Source organism: Crinia signifera, chromosome 5 (genome assembly GCF_055691185.1).
Source record: "Crinia signifera chromosome 5, ASM5569118v1, whole genome shotgun sequence".
Lineage (NCBI taxonomy): Eukaryota > Metazoa > Chordata > Amphibia > Anura > Myobatrachidae > Crinia > Crinia signifera.
This window is the reverse complement of record NC_139221.1, coordinates 328,282,644-328,303,444: the sequence shown is the minus strand read 5'-3', so window position 1 is coordinate 328,303,444 and position 20,801 is coordinate 328,282,644. Positions and strand designations below refer to the sequence as shown.

At 51.4% G+C, this 20,801-nt stretch overlaps 1 protein-coding gene across 7 annotated transcripts in view; it reads right to left on the bottom strand.

The window, feature by feature from the left end:
- The window catches only part of TSNARE1 (t-SNARE domain containing 1), a 281,169-nt gene that overhangs the window by 117,652 nt on the left and 142,716 nt on the right, over positions 1-20,801 (bottom strand). For all 7 annotated transcript variants that reach the window (XM_083144956.1, XM_083144957.1, XM_083144951.1 and 4 more), the window contains one exon: positions 5,873-6,034. In XM_083144956.1, the coding sequence (XP_083001082.1) occupies positions 5,873-6,034 (162 nt within the window). The remainder of the gene's footprint in view (positions 1-5,872; positions 6,035-20,801) is intronic.

Below are 20,801 nucleotides of genomic sequence, written 5' to 3'. Positions count from 1 at the left end.
GTCACACGCAGTATACAGGTGTCACATATCCCATCACTCAGCGCAGTCTGCTCCGTATACAGCCTCAGTCACACACAGTATACAGGTGTCACATATCACATCACTGAGCGCAGTCTGCTCCGTTTACAGCCTCAGTCACACGCAGTATACAGGTGTCACATATACCATCACTCAGCACAGTCTGCTCTGTATACAGCCTCAGTCACACGCAGTATACAGGTGTCACATATACCATCACTCAGCGCAGTCTGCTCTGTATACTGCCTCAGTCACACACAGCATACAGGTGTCACATATCACATCACTCAGCACAGTCTGCTTCGTATACAGCCTCAGTCACACGCAGTATACAGGTGTCACATATCATATCACTGCACAGTCTGCTCCGTATACAGCCTCAGTCACACGCAGTATACAGGTGTCACATATCCTATCACTCAGCGCAGTCTGCTCCATATACAGCCTCAGTCACACGCAGTATACAGGAGTCACATATCCCATCACTCAGCGCAGTCTGCTCCGTATACAGCCTCAGTCACACGCAGTATACAGGAGTCACATATCCCATCACTCAGCGCAGTCTGCTCCGTATACAGCCTCAGTCACACACAGCATACAGGTGTCACATATCACATCACTCAGCACAGTCTGCTTCGTATACAGCCTCAGTCACACACACAGTATACAGGTATCACATATCACATCACTCAGCGCAGTCTGCTCCGTATACTGCCTCAGTCACACACAGTATACAGGTGTCACATATCACATCACTCAGCGCAGTCTGCTCCGTATACAGCCTCAGTCACACGCGGTATACAGGTGTCACATATCACATCACTCAGCGCAGTCTGCTCCGTATACAGCCTCAGTCACACACAGTATACAGGTGTCACATATCACATCACTCAGTGCAGTCTGCTCTGTATACAGCCTCAGTCACACGCAGTATACAGGTGTCACATATCACATCACTCAGCGCAGTCTGTCCGTATACAGCCTCAGTCACACACAGTATACAGGTGTCACATATCACATCACAGGGCAGTCTGCTCCGTATACAGCCCCAGTCACACGCAGTATACAGGTGTCACATATCCCATCACTCAGCGCAGTCTGCTCCGTATACAGCCTCAGTCACACACAGTATACAGGTGTCACATATCACATCACTGAGCGCAGTCTGCTCCGTATACAGCCTCAGTCACACGCAGTATACAGGTGTCACATATCACATCACTCAGCGCAGTCTGCTCCGTATACAGCCTCAGTCATACGCAGTATACAGGTGTCACATCCCATCACTCAGCGCAGTCTGCTCCGTATACAGCCTGTCACACGCGGTATTCCGGTTGTCACATATTACATCACTCAGCGCAGTCTGCTCCGTATACAGCCTCAGTCACACGCGGTATACAGGTGTCACATCCCATCACTCAGCGCAGTCTGCTCCGTATACAGCCTGTCACACGCGGTATTCCGGTTGTCACATATCACATCACTCAGCGCAGTCTGCTCCGTATACAGCCTCAGTCACACGCAGTATACAGGTGTCACATATCACATCACTCAGCGCAGTCTGCTCCATATACAGCCTCAGTCACACGCAGTATACAGGTGTCATATCACATCACTCAGCGCAGTCTGCTCCGTATACAGCCTCAGTCATACGCAGTATACAGGTGTCACATCCCATCACTCAGCGCAGTCTGCTCCGTATACAGCCTGTCACACGCGGTATTCCGGTTGTCACATATTACATCACTCAGCGCAGTCTGCTCCGTATACAGCCTCAGTCACACGCAGTATACAGGTGTCACATATCACATCACTCAGCGCAGTCTGCTCCATATACAGCCTCAGTCACACGCAATATACAGGTGTCACATCACTCAGCGCAGTCTGCTCCATATACAGCCTCAGTCACACGCAGTATACAGGTGTCACATATCCCATCACTCAGCGCAGTCTGCTCCATATACAGCCTCAGTCACACACACAGTATACAGGTATCACATATCACATCACTCAGCGCAGTCTGCTCCGTATACTGCCTCAGTCACACACAGTATACAGGTGTCACATATCACATCACTGAGCGCAGTCTGCTCCGTATACAGCCTCAGTCACACGCGGTATACAGGTGTCACATATCACATCACTCAGCGCAGTCTGCTCCGTATACAGCATCAGTCACACACAGTATACAGGTGTCACATATCACATCACTCAGTGCAGTCTGCTCTGTATACAGCCTCAGTCACACGCAGTATACAGGTGTCACATATCACATCACTCAGCGCAGTCTGTCCGTATACAGCCTCAGTCACACACAGTATACAGGTGTCACATATCACATCACAGGGCAGTCTGCTCCGTATACAGCCCCAGTCACACGCAGTATACAGGTGTCACATATCCCATCACTCAGCGCAGTCTGCTCCGTATACTGCCTCAGTCACACACAGTATACAGGTGTCACATATCACATCACTCAGCGCAGTCTGCTCCGTATACAGCCTCAGTCACACGCGGTATACAGGTGTCACATATCACATCACTCAGCGCAGTCTGCTCCGTATACAGCCTCAGTCACACACAGTATACAGGTGTCACATATCACATCACTCAGCGCAGTCTGCTCCGTATACAGCCTCAGTCACACGCGGTATACAGGTGTCACATATCACATCACTCAGCGCAGTCTGCTCCGTATACTGCCTCAGTCACACACAGTATACAGGTGTCACATATCACATCACTCAGCGCAGTCTGCTCGGTATACAGCCTCAGTCACACGCGGTATACAGGTGTTACATATCACATCACTCAGCGCAGTCTGCTCCGTATACAGCCTCAGTCACACACGGTATACAGGTGTCACATATCACATCACTCAGCGCAGTCTGCTTCGTATACAGCCTCAGTCACACGCAGTATACAGGTGTCACATATCCCATCACTCAGCGCAGTCTGCTCCGTATACAGCCTCAGTCACACGCAGTATACAGGTGTCATATCACATCACTCAGCGCAGTCCGCTCCGTATACAGCCTCAGTCACACGCAGTATACAGGTGTCACATATCACATCACTCAGCGCAGTCTGCTCCGTATACAGCCTCAGTCACACGCAGTATACAGGTGTCACATATCACATCACTCAGCGCAGTCTGCTCCGTATACAGCCTCAGTCACACGCAGTATACAGGTGTCATATCACATCACTCAGCGCAGTCCGCTCCGTATACAGCCTCAGTCACACGCAGTATACAGGTGTCACATATCACATCACTCAGCGCAGTCTGCTCCGTATACAGCCTCAGTCACACGCAGTATACAGGTGTCATATCACATCACTCAGCGCAGTCCGCTCCGTATACAGCCTCAGTCACACGCAGTATACAGGTGTCACATATCACATCACTCAGCGCAGTCTGCTCCGTATACAGCCTCAGTCACATGCGGTATACAGGTGTCACATATCACATCACTCAGCGCAGTCTGCCCCGTATACAGCCTCAGTCATACACAGTATACAGGTGTCACATATCACATCACTCAGCGCAGTCTGCTCCGTATACAGCCTCAGTCACACACAGTATACAGGTGTCACATATCACATCACTCAGCGCAGTCTGCTCCGTATACAGCCTCAGTCACACACAGTATACAGGTGTCACATATCACATCACTCAGCGCAGTCTGCTCTGTAAACAGCCTCAGTCACACACAGTATACAGGTGTCACATACCATCACTCAGCGCAGTCTGCTCCGTATACAGCCTCAGTCACACGCAGTATACAGGTGTCACATACCACATCACTCAGCGCAGTCTGCTCCGTATACAGCCTCAGTCACATGCGGTATACAGGTATCACATATCACATCACTCAGCGCAGTCTGCTCCGTATACAGCCTCAGTCACACGCAGTATACAGGTGTCACATACCACATCACTCAGCGCAGTCTGCTCCGTATACAGCCTCAGTCACACGCGGTATACAGGTATCACATATCACATCACTCAGCGCAGTCTGCTCCGTATACAGCCTCAGTCACACGCAGTATACAGGTGTCACATATCACATCACTCAGCGCAGTCTGCTCCGTATACAGCCTCAGTCACACACAGTATACAGGTGTCACATATCACATCACTCAGCGCACTCTGCTCCGTATACAGCCTCAGTCACACACAGTATACAGGTGTCACATATCACATCACTCAGCGCAGTCTGCTCCGTATACAGCCTCAGTCACACGCGGTATACAGGTGTCACATATCCCATCACTCAGTGCAGTCTGCTCCGTATACAGCCTCAGTCACACGCGGTATACAGGTGTCACATATCCCATCACTCAGCGCAGTCTGCTCCGTATACAGCCTCAGTCACACGCAGTATACAGGTGTCACATATCCCATCACTCAGCGCAGTCTGCTCCGTATACAGCCTCAGTCACACGCAGTATACAGGTGTCACATATCACATCACTCAGCGCAGTCTGCTCCGTATACAGTCTCAGTCACACACAGTATACAGGTGTCACATATCACATCACTCAGCGCACTCTGCTCCGTATACAGCCTCAGTCACACAGAGTATACAGGTGTCACATATCACATCACTCAGCGCAGTCTGCTCCGTATACAGCCTCAGTCACATGCGGTATACAGGTGTCACATATCACATCACTCAGCGCAGTCTGCTCCGTATACAGCCTCAGTCACACGCAGTATACAGGTGTCACATACCACATCACTCAGCGCAGTCTGCTCCGTATACAGCCTCAGTCACATGCGGTATACAGGTGTCACATATCACATCACTCAGCGCAGTCTGCTCCGTATACAGCCTCAGTCACACGCAGTATACAGGTGTCACATATCACATCACTCAGCGCAGTCTGCTCCGTATACAGCCTCAGTCACACACAGTATACAGGTGTCACATATCACATCACTCAGCGCACTCTGCTCCGTATACAGCCTCAGTCACACAGAGTATACAGGTGTCACATATCACATCACTCAGCGCAGTCTGCTCCGTATACAGCCTCAGTCACACACGGTATACAGGTGTCCCATATCACATCACTCAGCACAGTCTGCTCCTTATACAGCCTCAGTCACACGCAGTATACAGGTGTCACATACCACATCACTCAGCACAGTCTGCTCCGTATACAGCCTCAGTCACACACAGTATACAGGTGTCACATATCCCATCACTCAGCGCAGTCTGCTCCGTATACAGCCTCAGTCACACAGAGTATACAGGTGTCACATATCACATCACTCAGCGCAGTCTGCTCCATATACAGTCTCAGTCACACACGGTATACAGGTGTCCCATATCACATCACTCAGCACAGTCTGCTCCTTATACAGCCTCAGTCACACGCAGTATACAGGTGTCACATACCACATCACTCAGCACAGTCTGCTCCGTATACAGCCTCAGTCACACACAGTATACAGGTGTCACATATCACATCACTCAGCGCAGTCTGCTCCGTATACAGCCTCAGTCACACGCAGTATACAGGTGTCACATATCACATCACTCAGCGCAGTCTGCTCCGTATACAGCCTCAGTCACACACAGTATACAGGTGTCACATATCCCATCACTCAGCGAGTCAAGTAACTATTTAGTGTTTAGGGTTTAAGGCCTGAAAAGTGCTCAAGACCAACCTAAAATAGAATGTTGGACAATTGAGTGCAGGGTACTATGCCAGGCATCTTAGGATAACACACACACCCGCATGCAGGATTGCCTGGTGCCCTGCAGGATGCCAGAGAGGCAGCCTGGGTTTAGCGTTCCCACCACAGTTACTATTCAGGAGCCGGGATATGACGAGTCCGTACCTCAATCTGCTTTACAGCGTCTTCTTTCTCACGGATCTGCTCAAGATCTTCCTCAGTGATCTCGGACAAATCCTGGCTCTGACTCTGGTTCTGCCAAAGCTCATCACCACCGTTAAAGATCTGCTCATCATCCGCAATATCGGAGAACGGGGTCCGAGGGCTCTGAAAGAGGAGAACAAAATAATGAACCCTGTGCACAATACATATAACATGCAGGTCCCGTGTTGCAGCTGAACACGGACACAAACGCCGGCCAGAATGTACTATTTGCCTACTGAAGGCCTAAACCTGTACTCATCATTCTGCCCAGATCTGACCATCAGACCCGACAACCACACAATAGATTAACCCTTTTCATGCCAACGTTGCGGTGAGAGATGTGCAAAGTATTTGCGTAAAATGCCAGGGTCGTAGTCAAGGAATACGAATCACTCTAGTTATTGCCGGCAAATGATCGGTACTCTTTACCTAGAAGGGTGCCTATCGCGGCCATCGCGGGCATTGCATGCACTAAAAAAATCGCATGCGATGCGACCGACGCGATGCCCGCGATTTCCCATAGGGAACAAGGTTAAATGTCTCAATTGACCCAATTTTCATGTTCAATGCCTCAATTGACCCGATTTTTCCATAGGAAACAATGTTAAATGGCCCACAGAGGCCAAATAGGCACCCTGAAGTGTGAAATGGCCCCCACAATTGTTAACGCCACCCCACAATCAACGGCAACCCGAAGCGTGGCGAGCGCAGCGAGCCCACGAGCGGCGGCGGTACGCGTCCTACGACCTTTTCATACCCCCACTATCCACGTCGGCGTGGAGTTGAGAATAGAAAGTGTGGCGAGCGCAGCGTGCCCGAAGCGTGGCGAGCGCAGTGAGCCCCGCGGACACCTTAACAGGTATACGCGTCCCCTCGCAGGCTTCACAGCTGTCCGCGTCCCCTCGCCACGCTTCGGGCTCGGTGCGCTCGCTGCGCTCGCCACACTTTCTATTCTCAACTCCACGCCGACGTGGATAGTGGGGGTATGAAAAGGTCGTAGGTCGCGTACCGCTGCGCTCGCCACTCTTCGGGTTGACGTTGATCGTGGGGTGGCGTTAACAATTGTGGGGGCCATTTCACACTTCAGGGTGCCTATTTGGGCTCTGTGGGCCATTTAACATTGTTTCCTATGGAAAATCGGGTCAATTGGGACATTGAACAGGAAAATCGGGTAAATTGGGACATTTAACATTGTTCCCTATGGGAAATCGCTGTCATGCGATGCGACCGACGCAATTTTTTTTTCCTAACGATGCCCACGATCAAAATCGTGGGCGCCCTTCTAGGTAAAGAGTACCAATGATCTGAAGTCAATGAATTGAAGTTTTGTTAACAAAAAAAAAAAAAAATACAGTTCCTGTGAGCGACGCTGGAATTTTTAGCGGATATTTTGCAGATCACTCACAGCGACGGCGGCGCTCAAAGGGATAAGCAAAGCCATCAATTACAGTACACGAGAACCAACGTACAATGGAACACTCTATTATCTGTGTGGTGCACATTATTTAGGCACATGGCGAAAGATACGGTAACTAATAGTAACCACATCTCTCAATGTGTCACCGTGCTCCAGAAATGCCCCCAATATGCAATGCCAAGGGAGTTTAAGGGAGATTGTGGCTATATAAAACCCGTAACTCCCGGGGCTCATTCACTGAGTGAGCGACGGGCACACTTAGATATTCCGGCGTGAGAAATTACACATTGTAACACAGCCATTACTGTAGGAGATTGAAAATGAAAAAAAAAAAACCCTGTACAATGGAGGACAGTTAAGCTAATTAAACAATTAAATCAGTAGGGACCTTTTAGAAGCTAATCCGCACAATGGCGCTGTCGCCCCCCATCCGAATTCGGCTTTAATTAATGAGAGCTTTGTACTTGGTTTAGACTGCGGGAGAGGAGAGCAGAGAGCGGGATAAACAAGGCGCCTACATCGAACACAAACAGCACAGATGAGACAATAGGATAGGACGGACCCGCACACAATATCCTCCTTATCAGACGCACAGAAGAGGCTTAACAAGATAGCCCATCACCGCTACCAACCAAATCCGACACCGGTCGCAGTGTCAGGGGGACGCCGGGGGGGATTAGGAACCAATTTGTTTACACAGGGATGGTACGCTGATAAGACCAGCAACATGTCCTTGAAACCGGTGTCATGCCTTAAAAGAGGATATTTTATAACGATGGCACTAGAACTTTTACAGAGATAGATGTTTTCATAGAAAATGCTGTGATTTTATAAATGTATGTTTAATACCCAAGTTCCCTACATACAAGGTGGGAGAAGCGCGCGCTATGGGAATGTTTCGTTGGGACACCCCCCCCCCCGCACACTTTCGGTAGCTCTGATCACTTCTGTTCATTAAGCAGATGAATCAATCCCTGCGCTCCCCTCACCCGACAGACGCTTCCCTCCCTCGTCACATAAGGTAAACACACACTTCCTCCACTTTATCTACTGTAATATTTTATTGCAAATCAGATGTTCACAGCTGTTGCCATAAATGATTCACTTACTGTCTTTATTTTCGGGAAAACACAAAGCAGAGAACCGTGACAGCCGCTAAAAATACCCCGCGTTGTGTAATCTGCACTCGGAGTATTGAAGCGCAGCTCGGCTTTTTCTTCCCTGGCTAACACTTGATAAATGCGCAGCGATTTTGAAACTTCTGGAGCTCGCTCGTTGGTCTGAAACCTGTTGCTCGGTGGATGCAGCTGAAGACCATTATTTTAACTATATAGTGCCACCGACCCATACACACGCTGGCGTTTGCTTTGGGTTAATTACAGCAACCCCACCTGGTGCAGTATATGGGTGAATGAGAACGCTGGCTCGGAGGCTCATTTACAGCAAGGATAAGGCCTGGTCTTCGCGGTGAAAGGACCAGAGGAAAAGTACTTTGATGGTGAGTTAACACATACACATCCATTCACAGCCCATGAAACCCTATTTGCAAGGTGGGATTTCACGGGGCAGGCGGAGGATAAAGACCAGTTCGCATGGCGGCCGAATTCGGCCATATGCGAACGTTTTGAAGAAGACTCCATTGTTATATATCAGGAGTTGGCAGCATGTATCTCAGTGACCTCCACACGTGGCAGACGCACATTGCCATATTGGAAAACAATCAGAATGTTATCTCGGTGCTGTAACACTGTGCCTAGCTATTAATGTCCGCAATACGACCATGTCCTCTGCTCCTATAGCTACCTGTGGGGGCCCTCTGTGTATTTCTGACACGCTGTGCCTGGCTATTAATGTCCGTAATATGACCCCGTCCTCTGCTCCTATAGCTACCTGTGGGGGCCCTCTGTGTATTTCTGACACGCTGTGCCTGGCTATTAATGTCCGCAATATGACCCTGTCCTCTGCTCCTATAGCTACCTGTGGGGCCCTCTGTGTATTTCTGACACGCTGTGCCTGGTTATTAATATCCGCAATATGACCCCGCCCTCTGCTCCTATAGCTACCTGTGGGGGCCCTCTGTGTATTTCTGACACGCTGTGCCTGGCTATTAATGTCCGCAATACGACCATGTCCTCTGCTCCTATAGCTACCTGTGGGGCCCTCTGTGTATTACCTGACACGCTGTGCCTGGCTATTAATATCCGCAATACGACCCCGCCCTCTGCTCCTATAGCTACCTGTGGGGCCCTCTGTGTATTTCTGACACGCTGTGCCTGGCTATTAATATCCGCAATACGACCCCGCCCTCTGCTCCTATAGCTACCTGTGGGGGCCCTCTGTGTATTTCTGACACACTGTGCCTGGCTATTAATGTCCGCAATATGACCCCGCCCTCTGCTCCTATAGCTACCTGTGGGGCCCTCTGTGTATTTCTGACACGCTGTGCCTGACTATTAATGTCCGCAATACGACCCTGTCCTCTGCTCCTATAGCTACCTGTGGGGCCCTCTGTGTATTTCTGACACGCTGTGCCTGGCTAGTAATGTCCGCAATATGACCCTGTCCTCTGCTCCTATAGCTACCTGTGGGGCCCTCTGTGTATTTCTGACACGCTGTGCCTGGCTAGTAATGTCCGCAATATGACCCTGTCCTCTGCTCCTATAGCTACCTGTGGGGGCCCTCTGTGTATTTCTGACACGCTGTGCCTGGCTATTAATATCCGCAATATGACCCCGCCCTCTGCTCCTATAGCTACCTGTGGGGGCCCTCTGTGTATTACCTGACACGCTGTGCCTGGCTATTAATGTCCACAATACGACCCCGCCCTCTGCTCCTATAGCTACCTGTGGGGCCCTCTGTGTATTTCTGACACACTGTGCCTGGCTATTAATGTCCGCAATATGACCCCGCCCTCTGCTCCTATAGCTACCTGTGGGGCCCTCTGTGTATTTCTGACACGCTGTGCCTGACTATTAATGTCCGCAATACGACCCTGTCCTCTGCTCCTATAGCTACCTGTGGGGCCCTCTGTGTATTTCTGACTTGCTGTTCCTGGCTATTAATATCCGCAATACGACCCAGCCCTCTGCTCCTATAGCTACCTGTGGGGCCCTCTGTGTATTTCTGACACGCTGTGCCTGGCTATTAATATCCGCAATACGACCCTGCCCTCTGCTCCTATAGCTACCTGTGGGGCCCTCTGTGTATTTCTGACACGCTGTGCCTGGCTATTAATATCCGCAATACGACCCTGTCCTCTGCTCCTATAGCTACCTGTGGGGCCCTCTGTGTATTTCTAACATGCTGTGCCTGGTTATTAATATCCGCAATATGACCCCGTCCTCTGCTCCTATAGCTACCTGTGGGGGCCCTCTGTGTATTTCTGACACGCTGTGCCTGGCTATTAATATCCGCAATACGACCCCGCCCTCTGCTCCTATAGCTACCTGTGGGGCCCTCTGTGTATTTCTGACACGCTGTGCCTGGCTATTAATATCCGCAATACAACCCTGTCCTCTGCTCCTATAGCTACCTGTGGGGCCCTCTGTGTATTACCTGACACGCTGTGCCTGGCTATTAATATCCGCAATATGACCCCGCCCTCTGCTCCTATAGCTACCTGTGGGGCCCTCTGTGTATTTCTGACACGCTGTGCCTGGCTATTAATATCCGCAATACGACCCCGCCCTCTGCTCCTATAGCTACCTGTGGGGCCCTCTGTGTATTACCTGACACGCTGTGCCTGGCTATTAATATCCGCAATATGACCCTGTCCTCTGCTCCTATAGCTACCTGTGGGGCCCTCTGTGTATTACCTGACACGCTGTGCCTGGCTATTAATATCCGCAATATGACCCTGTCCTCTGCTCCTATAGCTACCTGTGGGGACCTCTGTGTATTTCTGACACGCTGTGCCTGGCTATTAATATCCGCAATACGACCCCGCCCTCTGCTCCTATAGCTACCTGTGCGGCCCTCTGTGTATTTCTGACACGCTGTGCCTGGTTATTAATATCCGCAATATGACCCCGCCCTCTGCTCCTATAGCTACCTGTGGGGGCCCTCTGTGTATTTCTGACACACTGTGCCTGGCTATTAATGTCCGCAATACGACCCTGTCCTCTGCTCCTATAGCTACCTGTGGGGCCCTCTGTGTATTTCTGACACGCTGTGCCTGGCTCTTAATGTCCGCAATATGACCCTGTCCTCTGCTCCTATAGCTACCTGTGGGGCCCTCTGTGTATTTCTGACACGCTGTGCCTGGCTATTAATGTCCGCAATACGACCCTGTCCTCTGCTCCTAAAGCTACCTGTGGGGGCCCTCTGTGCATTTCTGACACGCTGTGCCTTGCTATTAATGTCCGTAATACGACCCTGTCCTCTGCTCCTATAGCTACCTGTGGGGCCCTCTGTGTATTTCTGACACGCTGTGCCTGGCTATTAATATCCGCAATATGACCCGTCCTCTGCTCCTATAGCTACCTGTGGGGGCCCTCTGTGTATTTCTGACACGCTGTGCCTGGTTATTAATGTCCGCAATATGACCCTGTCCTCTGCTCCTATAGCTACCTGTGGGGCCCTCTGTGTATTTCTGACACGCTGTGCCTGGCTATTAATATCCGCAATACGACCCTGTCCTCTGCTCCTATAGCTACCTGTGGGGCCCTCTGTGTATTTCTGACACGCTGTGCCTGGCTATTAATGTCCGCAATACGACCATGTCCTCTGCTCCTATAGCTACCTGTGGGGCCCTCTGTGTATTTCTGACACGCTGTGCCTGGCTATTAATATCCGCAATATGACCCTGTCCACTGCTCCTATAGCTACCTGTGGGGGCCCTCTGTGTATTTCTGACACGCTGTGCCTGGCTAGTAATGTCCGCAATATGACCCTGTCCTCTGCTCCTATAGCTACCTGTGGGGGCCCTCTGTGTATTTCTGACACGCTGTGCCTGGCTATTAATATCCGCAATACGACCCTGTCCTCTGCTCCTATAGCTACCTGTGGGGGCCCTCTGTGTATTTCTGACACGCTGTGCCTGGCTATTAATGTCCACAATACGACCCTGCCCTCTGCTCCTATAGCTACCTGTGGGGCCCTCTGTGCATTTCTGACACACTGTGCCTGGCTATTAATGTCCGCAATATGACCCCGCCCTCTGCTCCTATAGCTACCTGTGGGGCCCTCTGTGTATTTCTGACACGCTGTGCCTGACTATTAATGTCCGCAATACGACCCTGTCCTCTGCTCCTATAGCTACCTGTGGGGCCCTCTGTGTATTTCTGACTTGCTGTTCCTGGCTATTAATATCCGCAATACGACCCAGCCCTCTGCTCCTATAGCTACCTGTGGGGCCCTCTGTGTATTTCTGACACGCTGTGCCTGGCTATTAATATCCGCAATACGACCCTGCCCTCTGCTCCTATAGCTACCTGTGGGGCCCTCTGTGTATTTCTGACACGCTGTGCCTGGCTATTAATATCCGCAATACGACCCTGTCCTCTGCTCCTATAGCTACCTGTGGGGCCCTCTGTGTATTTCTGACATGCTGTGCCTGGTTATTAATATCCGCAATATGACCCCGTCCTCTGCTCCTATAGCTACCTGTGGGGGCCCTCTGTGTATTTCTGACACGCTGTGCCCGGCTATTAATATCCGCAATACGACCCCGCCCTCTGCTCCTATAGCTACCTGTGGGGCCCTCTGTGTATTTCTGACACGCTGTGCCTGGCTATTAATATCCGCAATACAACCCTGTCCTCTGCTCCTATAGCTACCTGTGGGGCCCTCTGTGTATTACCTGACACGCTGTGCCTGGCTATTAATATCCGCAATATGACCCCGCCCTCTGCTCCTATAGCTACCTGTGGGGCCCTCTGTGTATTTCTGACACGCTGTGCCTGGCTATTAATATCCGCAATACGACCCCGCCCTCTGCTCCTATAGCTACCTGTGGGGCCCTCTGTGTATTACCTGACACGCTGTGCCTGGCTATTAATATCCGCAATATGACCCTGTCCTCTGCTCCTATAGCTACCTGTGGGGCCCTCTGTGTATTACCTGACACGCTGTGCCTGGCTATTAATATCCGCAATATGACCCTGTCCTCTGCTCCTATAGCTACCTGTGGGGACCTCTGTGTATTTCTGACACGCTGTGCCTGGCTATTAATATCCGCAATACGACCCCGCCCTCTGCTCCTATAGCTACCTGTGGGGCCCTCTGTGTATTTCTGACACGCTGTGCCTGGTTATTAATATCCGCAATATGACCCCGCCCTCTGCTCCTATAGCTACCTGTGGGGGCCCTCTGTGTATTTCTGACACGCTGTGCCTGGCTATTAATGTCCGCAATACGACCCTGTCCTCTGCTCCTATAGCTACCTGTGGGGCCCTCTGTGTATTTCTGACACGCTGTGCCTGGCTCTTAATGTCCGCAATATGACCCTGTCCTCTGCTCCTATAGCTACCTGTGGGGCCCTCTGTGTATTTCTGACACGCTGTGCCTGGCTATTAATGTCCGCAATACGACCCTGTCCTCTGCTCCTAAAGCTACCTGTGGGGGCCCTCTGTGCATTTCTGACACGCTGTGCCTTGCTATTAATGTCCGTAATACGACCCTGTCCTCTGCTCCTATAGCTACCTGTGGGGCCCTCTGTGTATTTCTGACACGCTGTGCCTGGCTATTAATATCCGCAATATGACCCGTCCTCTGCTCCTATAGCTACCTGTGGGGGCCCTCTGTGTATTTCTGACACGCTGTGCCTGGTTATTAATGTCCGCAATATGACCCTGTCCTCTGCTCCTATAGCTACCTGTGGGGCCCTCTGTGTATTTCTGACACGCTGTGCCTGGCTATTAATATCCGCAATACGACCCTGTCCTCTGCTCCTATAGCTACCTGTGGGGCCCTCTGTGTATTTCTGACACGCTGTGCCTGGCTATTAATGTCCGCAATACGACCATGTCCTCTGCTCCTATAGCTACCTGTGGGGCCCTCTGTGTATTTCTGACACGCTGTGCCTGGCTATTAATATCCGCAATATGACCCTGTCCACTGCTCCTATAGCTACCTGTGGGGGCCCTCTGTGTATTTCTGACACGCTGTGCCTGGCTAGTAATGTCCGCAATATGACCCTGTCCTCTGCTCCTATAGCTACCTGTGGGGGCCCTCTGTGTATTTCTGACACGCTGTGCCTGGCTATTAATATCCGCAATACGACCCTGTCCTCTGCTCCTATAGCTACCTGTGGGGGCCCTCTGTGTATTTCTGACACGCTGTGCCTGGCTATTAATGTCCACAATACGACCCTGCCCTCTGCTCCTATAGCTACCTGTGGGGCCCTCTGTGTATTTCTGACACACTGTGCCTGGCTATTAATGTCCGCAATATGACCCCGCCCTCTGCTCCTATAGCTACCTGTGGGGCCCTCTGTGTATTTCTGACACGCTGTGCCTGACTATTAATGTCCGCAATACGACCCTGTCCTCTGCTCCTATAGCTACCTGTGGGGCCCTCTGTGTATTTCTGACTTGCTGTTCCTGGCTATTAATATCCGCAATACGACCCTGCCCTCTGCTCCTATAGCTACCTGTGGGGCCCTCTGTGTATTTCTGACACGCTGTGCCTGGCTATTAATATCCGCAATACGACCCTGTCCTCTGCTCCTATAGCTACCTGTGGGGCCCTCTGTGTATTTCTGACATGCTGTGCCTGGTTATTAATATCCGCAATATGACCCCGTCCTCTGCTCCTATAGCTACCTGTGGGGGCCCTCTGTGTATTTCTGACACGCTGTGCCCGGCTATTAATATCCGCAATACGACCCCGCCCTCTGCTCCTATAGCTACCTGTGGGGCCCTCTGTGTATTTCTGACACGCTGTGCCTGGCTATTAATATCCGCAATACAACCCTGTCCTCTGCTCCTATAGCTACCTGTGGGGCCCTCTGTGTATTACCTGACACGCTGTGCCTGGCTATTAATATCCGCAATATGACCCCGCCCTCTGCTCCTATAGCTACCTGTGGGGCCCTCTGTGTATTTCTGACACGCTGTGCCTGGCTATTAATATCCGCAATACGACCCCGCCCTCTGCTCCTATAGCTACCTGTGGGGCCCTCTGTGTATTACCTGACACGCTGTGCCTGGCTATTAATATCCGCAATATGACCCTGTCCTCTGCTCCTATAGCTACCTGTGGGGCCCTCTGTGTATTACCTGACACGCTGTGCCTGGCTATTAATATCCGCAATATGACCCTGTCCTCTGCTCCTATAGCTACCTGTGGGGACCTCTGTGTATTTCTGACACGCTGTGCCTGGCTATTAATATCCGCAATACGACCCCGCCCTCTGCTCCTATAGCTACCTGTGGGGCCCTCTGTGTATTTCTGACACGCTGTGCCTGGCTATTAATATCCGCAATATGACCCCGCCCTCTGCTCCTATAGCTACCTGTGGGGGCCCTCTGTGTATTTCTGACACACTGTGCCTGGCTATTAATGTCCGCAATACGACCCTGTCCTCTGCTCCTATAGCTACCTGTGGGGCCCTCTGTGTATTTCTGACACGCTGTGCCTGGCTCTTAATGTCCGCAATATGACCCTGTCCTCTGCTCCTATAGCTACCTGTGGGGCCCTCTGTGTATTTCTGACACGCTGTGCCTGGCTATTAATGTCCGCAATACGACCCTGTCCTCTGCTCCTAAAGCTACCTGTGGGGGCCCTCTGTGCATTTCTGACACGCTGTGCCTTGCTATTAATGTCCGTAATACGACCCTGTCCTCTGCTCCTATAGCTACCTGTGGGGCCCTCTGTGTATTTCTGACACGCTGTGCCTGGCTATTAATATCCGCAATATGACCCGTCCTCTGCTCCTATAGCTACCTGTGGGGGCCCTCTGTGTATTTCTGACACGCTGTGCCTGGTTATTAATGTCCGCAATATGACCCTGTCCTCTGCTCCTATAGCTACCTGTGGGGCCCTCTGTGTATTTCTGACACGCTGTGCCTGGCTATTAATATCCGCAATACGACCCTGTCCTCTGCTCCTATAGCTACCTGTGGGGCCCTCTGTGTATTTCTGACACGCTGTGCCTGGCTATTAATGTCCGCAATACGACCCTGTCCTCTGCTCCTATAGCTACCTGTGGGGCCCTCTGTGTATTTCTGACACGCTGTGCCTGGCTATTAATATCCGCAATACGACCCTGTCCTCTGCTCCTATAGCTACCTGTGGGGCCCTCTGTGTATTTCTGACACGCTGTGCCTGGCTATTAATGTCCGCAATATGACCCCGCCCTCTGCTCCTATAGCTACCTGTGGGGCCCTCTGTGTATTTCTGACACGCTGTGCCTGGCTATTAATATCCGCAATACGACCCTGTCCTCTGCTCCTATAGCTACCTGTGGGGCCCTCTGTGTATTTCTGACACGCTGTGCCTGGCTATTAATGTCCGCAATATGACCCTGTCCTCTGCTCCTATAGCTACCTGTGGGGCCCTCTGTGTATTTCTGACACGCTGTGCCTGGCTATTAATGTCCGCAATACGACCATGTCCTCTGCTCCTATAGCTACCTGTGGGGCCCTCTGTGTATTTCTGACACACTGTGCCTGGCTATTAATGTCCGCAATATGACCCCGCCCTCTGCTCCTATAGCTACCTGTGGGGCCCTCTGTGTATTTCTGACACGCTGTGCCTGACTATTAATGTCCGCAATACGACCCTGTCCTCTGCTCCTATAGCTACCTGTGGGGCCCTCTGTGTATTTCTGACACGCTGTGCCTGGCTAGTAATGTCCGCAATATGACCCTGTCCTCTGCTCCTATAGCTACCTGTGGGGCCCTCTGTGTATTTCTGACACGCTGTGCCTGGCTAGTAATGTCCGCAATATGACCCTGTCCTCTGCTCCTATAGCTACCTGTGGGGGCCCTCTGTGTATTTCTGACACGCTGTGCCTGGCTATTAATATCCGCAATATGACCCCGCCCTCTGCTCCTATAGCTACCTGTGGGGGCCCTCTGTGTATTACCTGACACGCTGTGCCTGGCTATTAATGTCCACAATACGACCCCGCCCTCTGCTCCTATAGCTACCTGTGGGGCCCTCTGTGTATTTCTGACACACTGTGCCTGGCTATTAATGTCCGCAATATGACCCCGCCCTCTGCTCCTATAGCTACCTGTGGGGCCCTCTGTGTATTTCTGACACGCTGTGCCTGACTATTAATGTCCGCAATACGACCCTGTCCTCTGCTCCTATAGCTACCTGTGGGGCCCTCTGTGTATTTCTGACTTGCTGTTCCTGGCTATTAATATCCGCAATACGACCCAGCCCTCTGCTCCTATAGCTACCTGTGGGGCCCTCTGTGTATTTCTAACACGCTGTGCCTGGCTATTAATATCCGCAATACGACCCTGCCCTCTGCTCCTATAGCTACCTGTGGGGCCCTCTGTGTATTTCTGACACGCTGTGCCTGGCTATTAATATCCGCAATACGACCCTGTCCTCTGCTCCTATAGCTACCTGTGGGGCCCTCTGTGTATTTCTGACATGCTGTGCCTGGTTATTAATATCCGCAATATGACCCCGTCCTCTGCTCCTATAGCTACCTGTGGGGGCCCTCTGTGTATTTCTGACACGCTGTGCCTGGCTATTAATATCCGCAATACGACCCCGCCCTCTGCTCCTATAGCTACCTGTGGGGCCCTCTGTGTATTTCTGACACGCTGTGCCTGGCTATTAATATCCGCAATACAACCCTGTCCTCTGCTCCTATAGCTACCTGTGGGGCCCTCTGTGTATTACCTGACACGCTGTGCCTGGCTATTAATATCCGCAATATGACCCCGCCCTCTGCTCCTATAGCTACCTGTGGGGCCCTCTGTGTATTTCTGACACGCTGTGCCTGGCTATTAATATCCGCAATACGACCCCGCCCTCTGCTCCTATAGCTACCTGTGGGGCCCTCTGTGTATTACCTGACACGCTGTGCCTGGCTATTAATATCCGCAATATGACCCTGTCCTCTGCTCCTATAGCTACCTGTGGGGCCCTCTGTGTATTACCGGACACGCTGTGCCTGGCTATTAATATCCGCAATATGACCCTGTCCTCTGCTCCTATAGCTACCTGTGGGGACCTCTGTGTATTTCTGACACGCTGTGCCTGGCTATTAATATCCGCAATACGACCCCGCCCTCTGCTCCTATAGCTACCTGTGGGGCCCTCTGTGTATTTCTGACACGCTGTGCCTGGTTATTAATATCCGCAATATGACCCCGCCCTCTGCTCCTATAGCTACCTGTGGGGCCCTCTGTGTATTTCTGACACGCTGTGCCTGGCTATTAATGTCCGCAATACGACCCTGTCCTCTGCTCCTAAAGCTACCTGTGGGGGCCCTCTGTGCATTTCTGACACGCTGTGCCTTGCTATTAATGTCCGTAATACGACCCTGTCCTCTGCTCCTATAGCTACCTGTGGGGCCCTCTGTGTATTTCTGACACGCTGTGCCTGGCTATTAATATCCGCAATATGACCCGTCCTCTGCTCCTATAGCTACCTGTGGGGGCCCTCTGTGTATTTCTGACACGCTGTGCCTGGTTATTAATGTCCGCAATATGACCCTGTCCTCTGCTCCTATAGCTACCTGTGGGGCCCTCTGTGTATTTCTGACACGCTGTGCCTGGCTATTAATATCCGCAATACGACCCTGTCCTCTGCTCCTATAGCTACCTGTGGGGCCCTCTGTGTATTTCTGACACGCTGTGCCTGGCTATTAATGTCCGCAATACGACCATGTCCTCTGCTCCTATAGCTACCTGTGGGGCCCTCTGTGTATTTCTGACACGCTGTGCCTGGCTATTAATATCCGCAATATGACCCTGTCCACTGCTCCTATAGCTACCTGTGGGGGCCCTCTGTGTATTTCTGACACGCTGTGCCTGGCTAGTAATGTCCGCAATATGACCCTGTCCTCTGCTCCTATAGCTACCTGTGGGGGCCCTCTGTGTATTTCTGACACGCTGTGCCTGGCTATTAATATCCGCAATACGACCCTGTCCTCTGCTCCTATAGCTACCTGTGGGGGCCCTCTGTGTATTTCTGACACGCTGTGCCTGGCTATTAATGTCCGCAATACGACCCTGTCCTCTGCTCCTATAGCTACCTGTGGGGCCCTCTGTGTATTTCTGACACGCTGTGCCTGGCTAGTAATGTCCGCAATATGACCCTGTCCTCTGCTCCTATAGCTACCTGTGGGGGCCCTCTGTGTATTTCTGACACGCTGTGCCTGGCTATTAATATCCGCAATATGACCCCGCCCTCTGCTCCTATAGCTACCTGTGGGGGCCCTCTGTGTATTTCTGACACGCTGTGCCTGGCTATTAATGTCCGCAATACGACCATGTCCTCTGCTCCTATAGCTACCTGTGGGGGCCCTCTGTGTATTACCTGACACGCTGTGCCTGGCTATTAATGTCCACAATACGACCCCGCCCTCTGCTCCTATAGCTACCTGTGGGGCCCTCTGTGTATTTCTGACACACTGTGCCTGGCTATTAATGTCCGCAATATGACCCCGCCCTCTGCTCCTATAGCTACCTGTGGGGCCCTCTGTGTATTTCTGACACGCTGTGCCTGACTATTAATGTCCGCAATACGACCCTGTCCTCTGCTCCTATAGCTACCTGTGGGGCCCTCTGTGTATTTCTGACTTGCTGTTCCTGGCTATTAATATCCGCAATACGACCCAGCCCTCTGCTCCTATAGCTACCTGTGGGGCCCTCTGTGTATTTCTGACACGCTGTGCCTGGCTATTAATATCCGCAATACGACCCTGCCCTCTGCTCCTATAGCTACCTGTGGGGCCCTCTGTGTATTTCTGACACGCTGTGCCTGGCTATTAATATCCGCAATACGACCCTGTCCTCTGCTCCTATAGCTACCTGTGGGGCCCTCTGTGTATTTCTGACATGCTGTGCCTGGCTATTAATATCCGCAATATGACCCTGTCCTCTGCTCCTATAGCTACCTGTGGGGCCCTCTGTGTATTTCTGACACGCTGTGCCTGGTTATTAATATCCGCAATATGACCCCGTCCTCTGCTCCTATAGCTACCTGTGGGGGCCCTCTGTGTATTTCTGACACGCTGTGCCCGGCTATTAATATCCGCAATACGACCCCGCCCTCTGCTCCTATAGCTACCTGTGGGGCCCTCTGTGTATTTCTGACACGCTGTGCCTGGCTATTAATATCCGCAATACAACCCTGTCCTCTGCTCCTATAGCTACCTGTGGGGCCCTCTGTGTATTACCTGACACGCTGTGCCTGGCTATTAATATCCGCAATATGACCCCGCCCTCTGCTCCTATAGCTACCTGTGGGGCCCTCTGTGTATTTCTGACACGCTGTGCCTGGCTATTAATATCCGCAATACGACCCCGCCCTCTGCTCCTATAGCTACCTGTGGGGCCC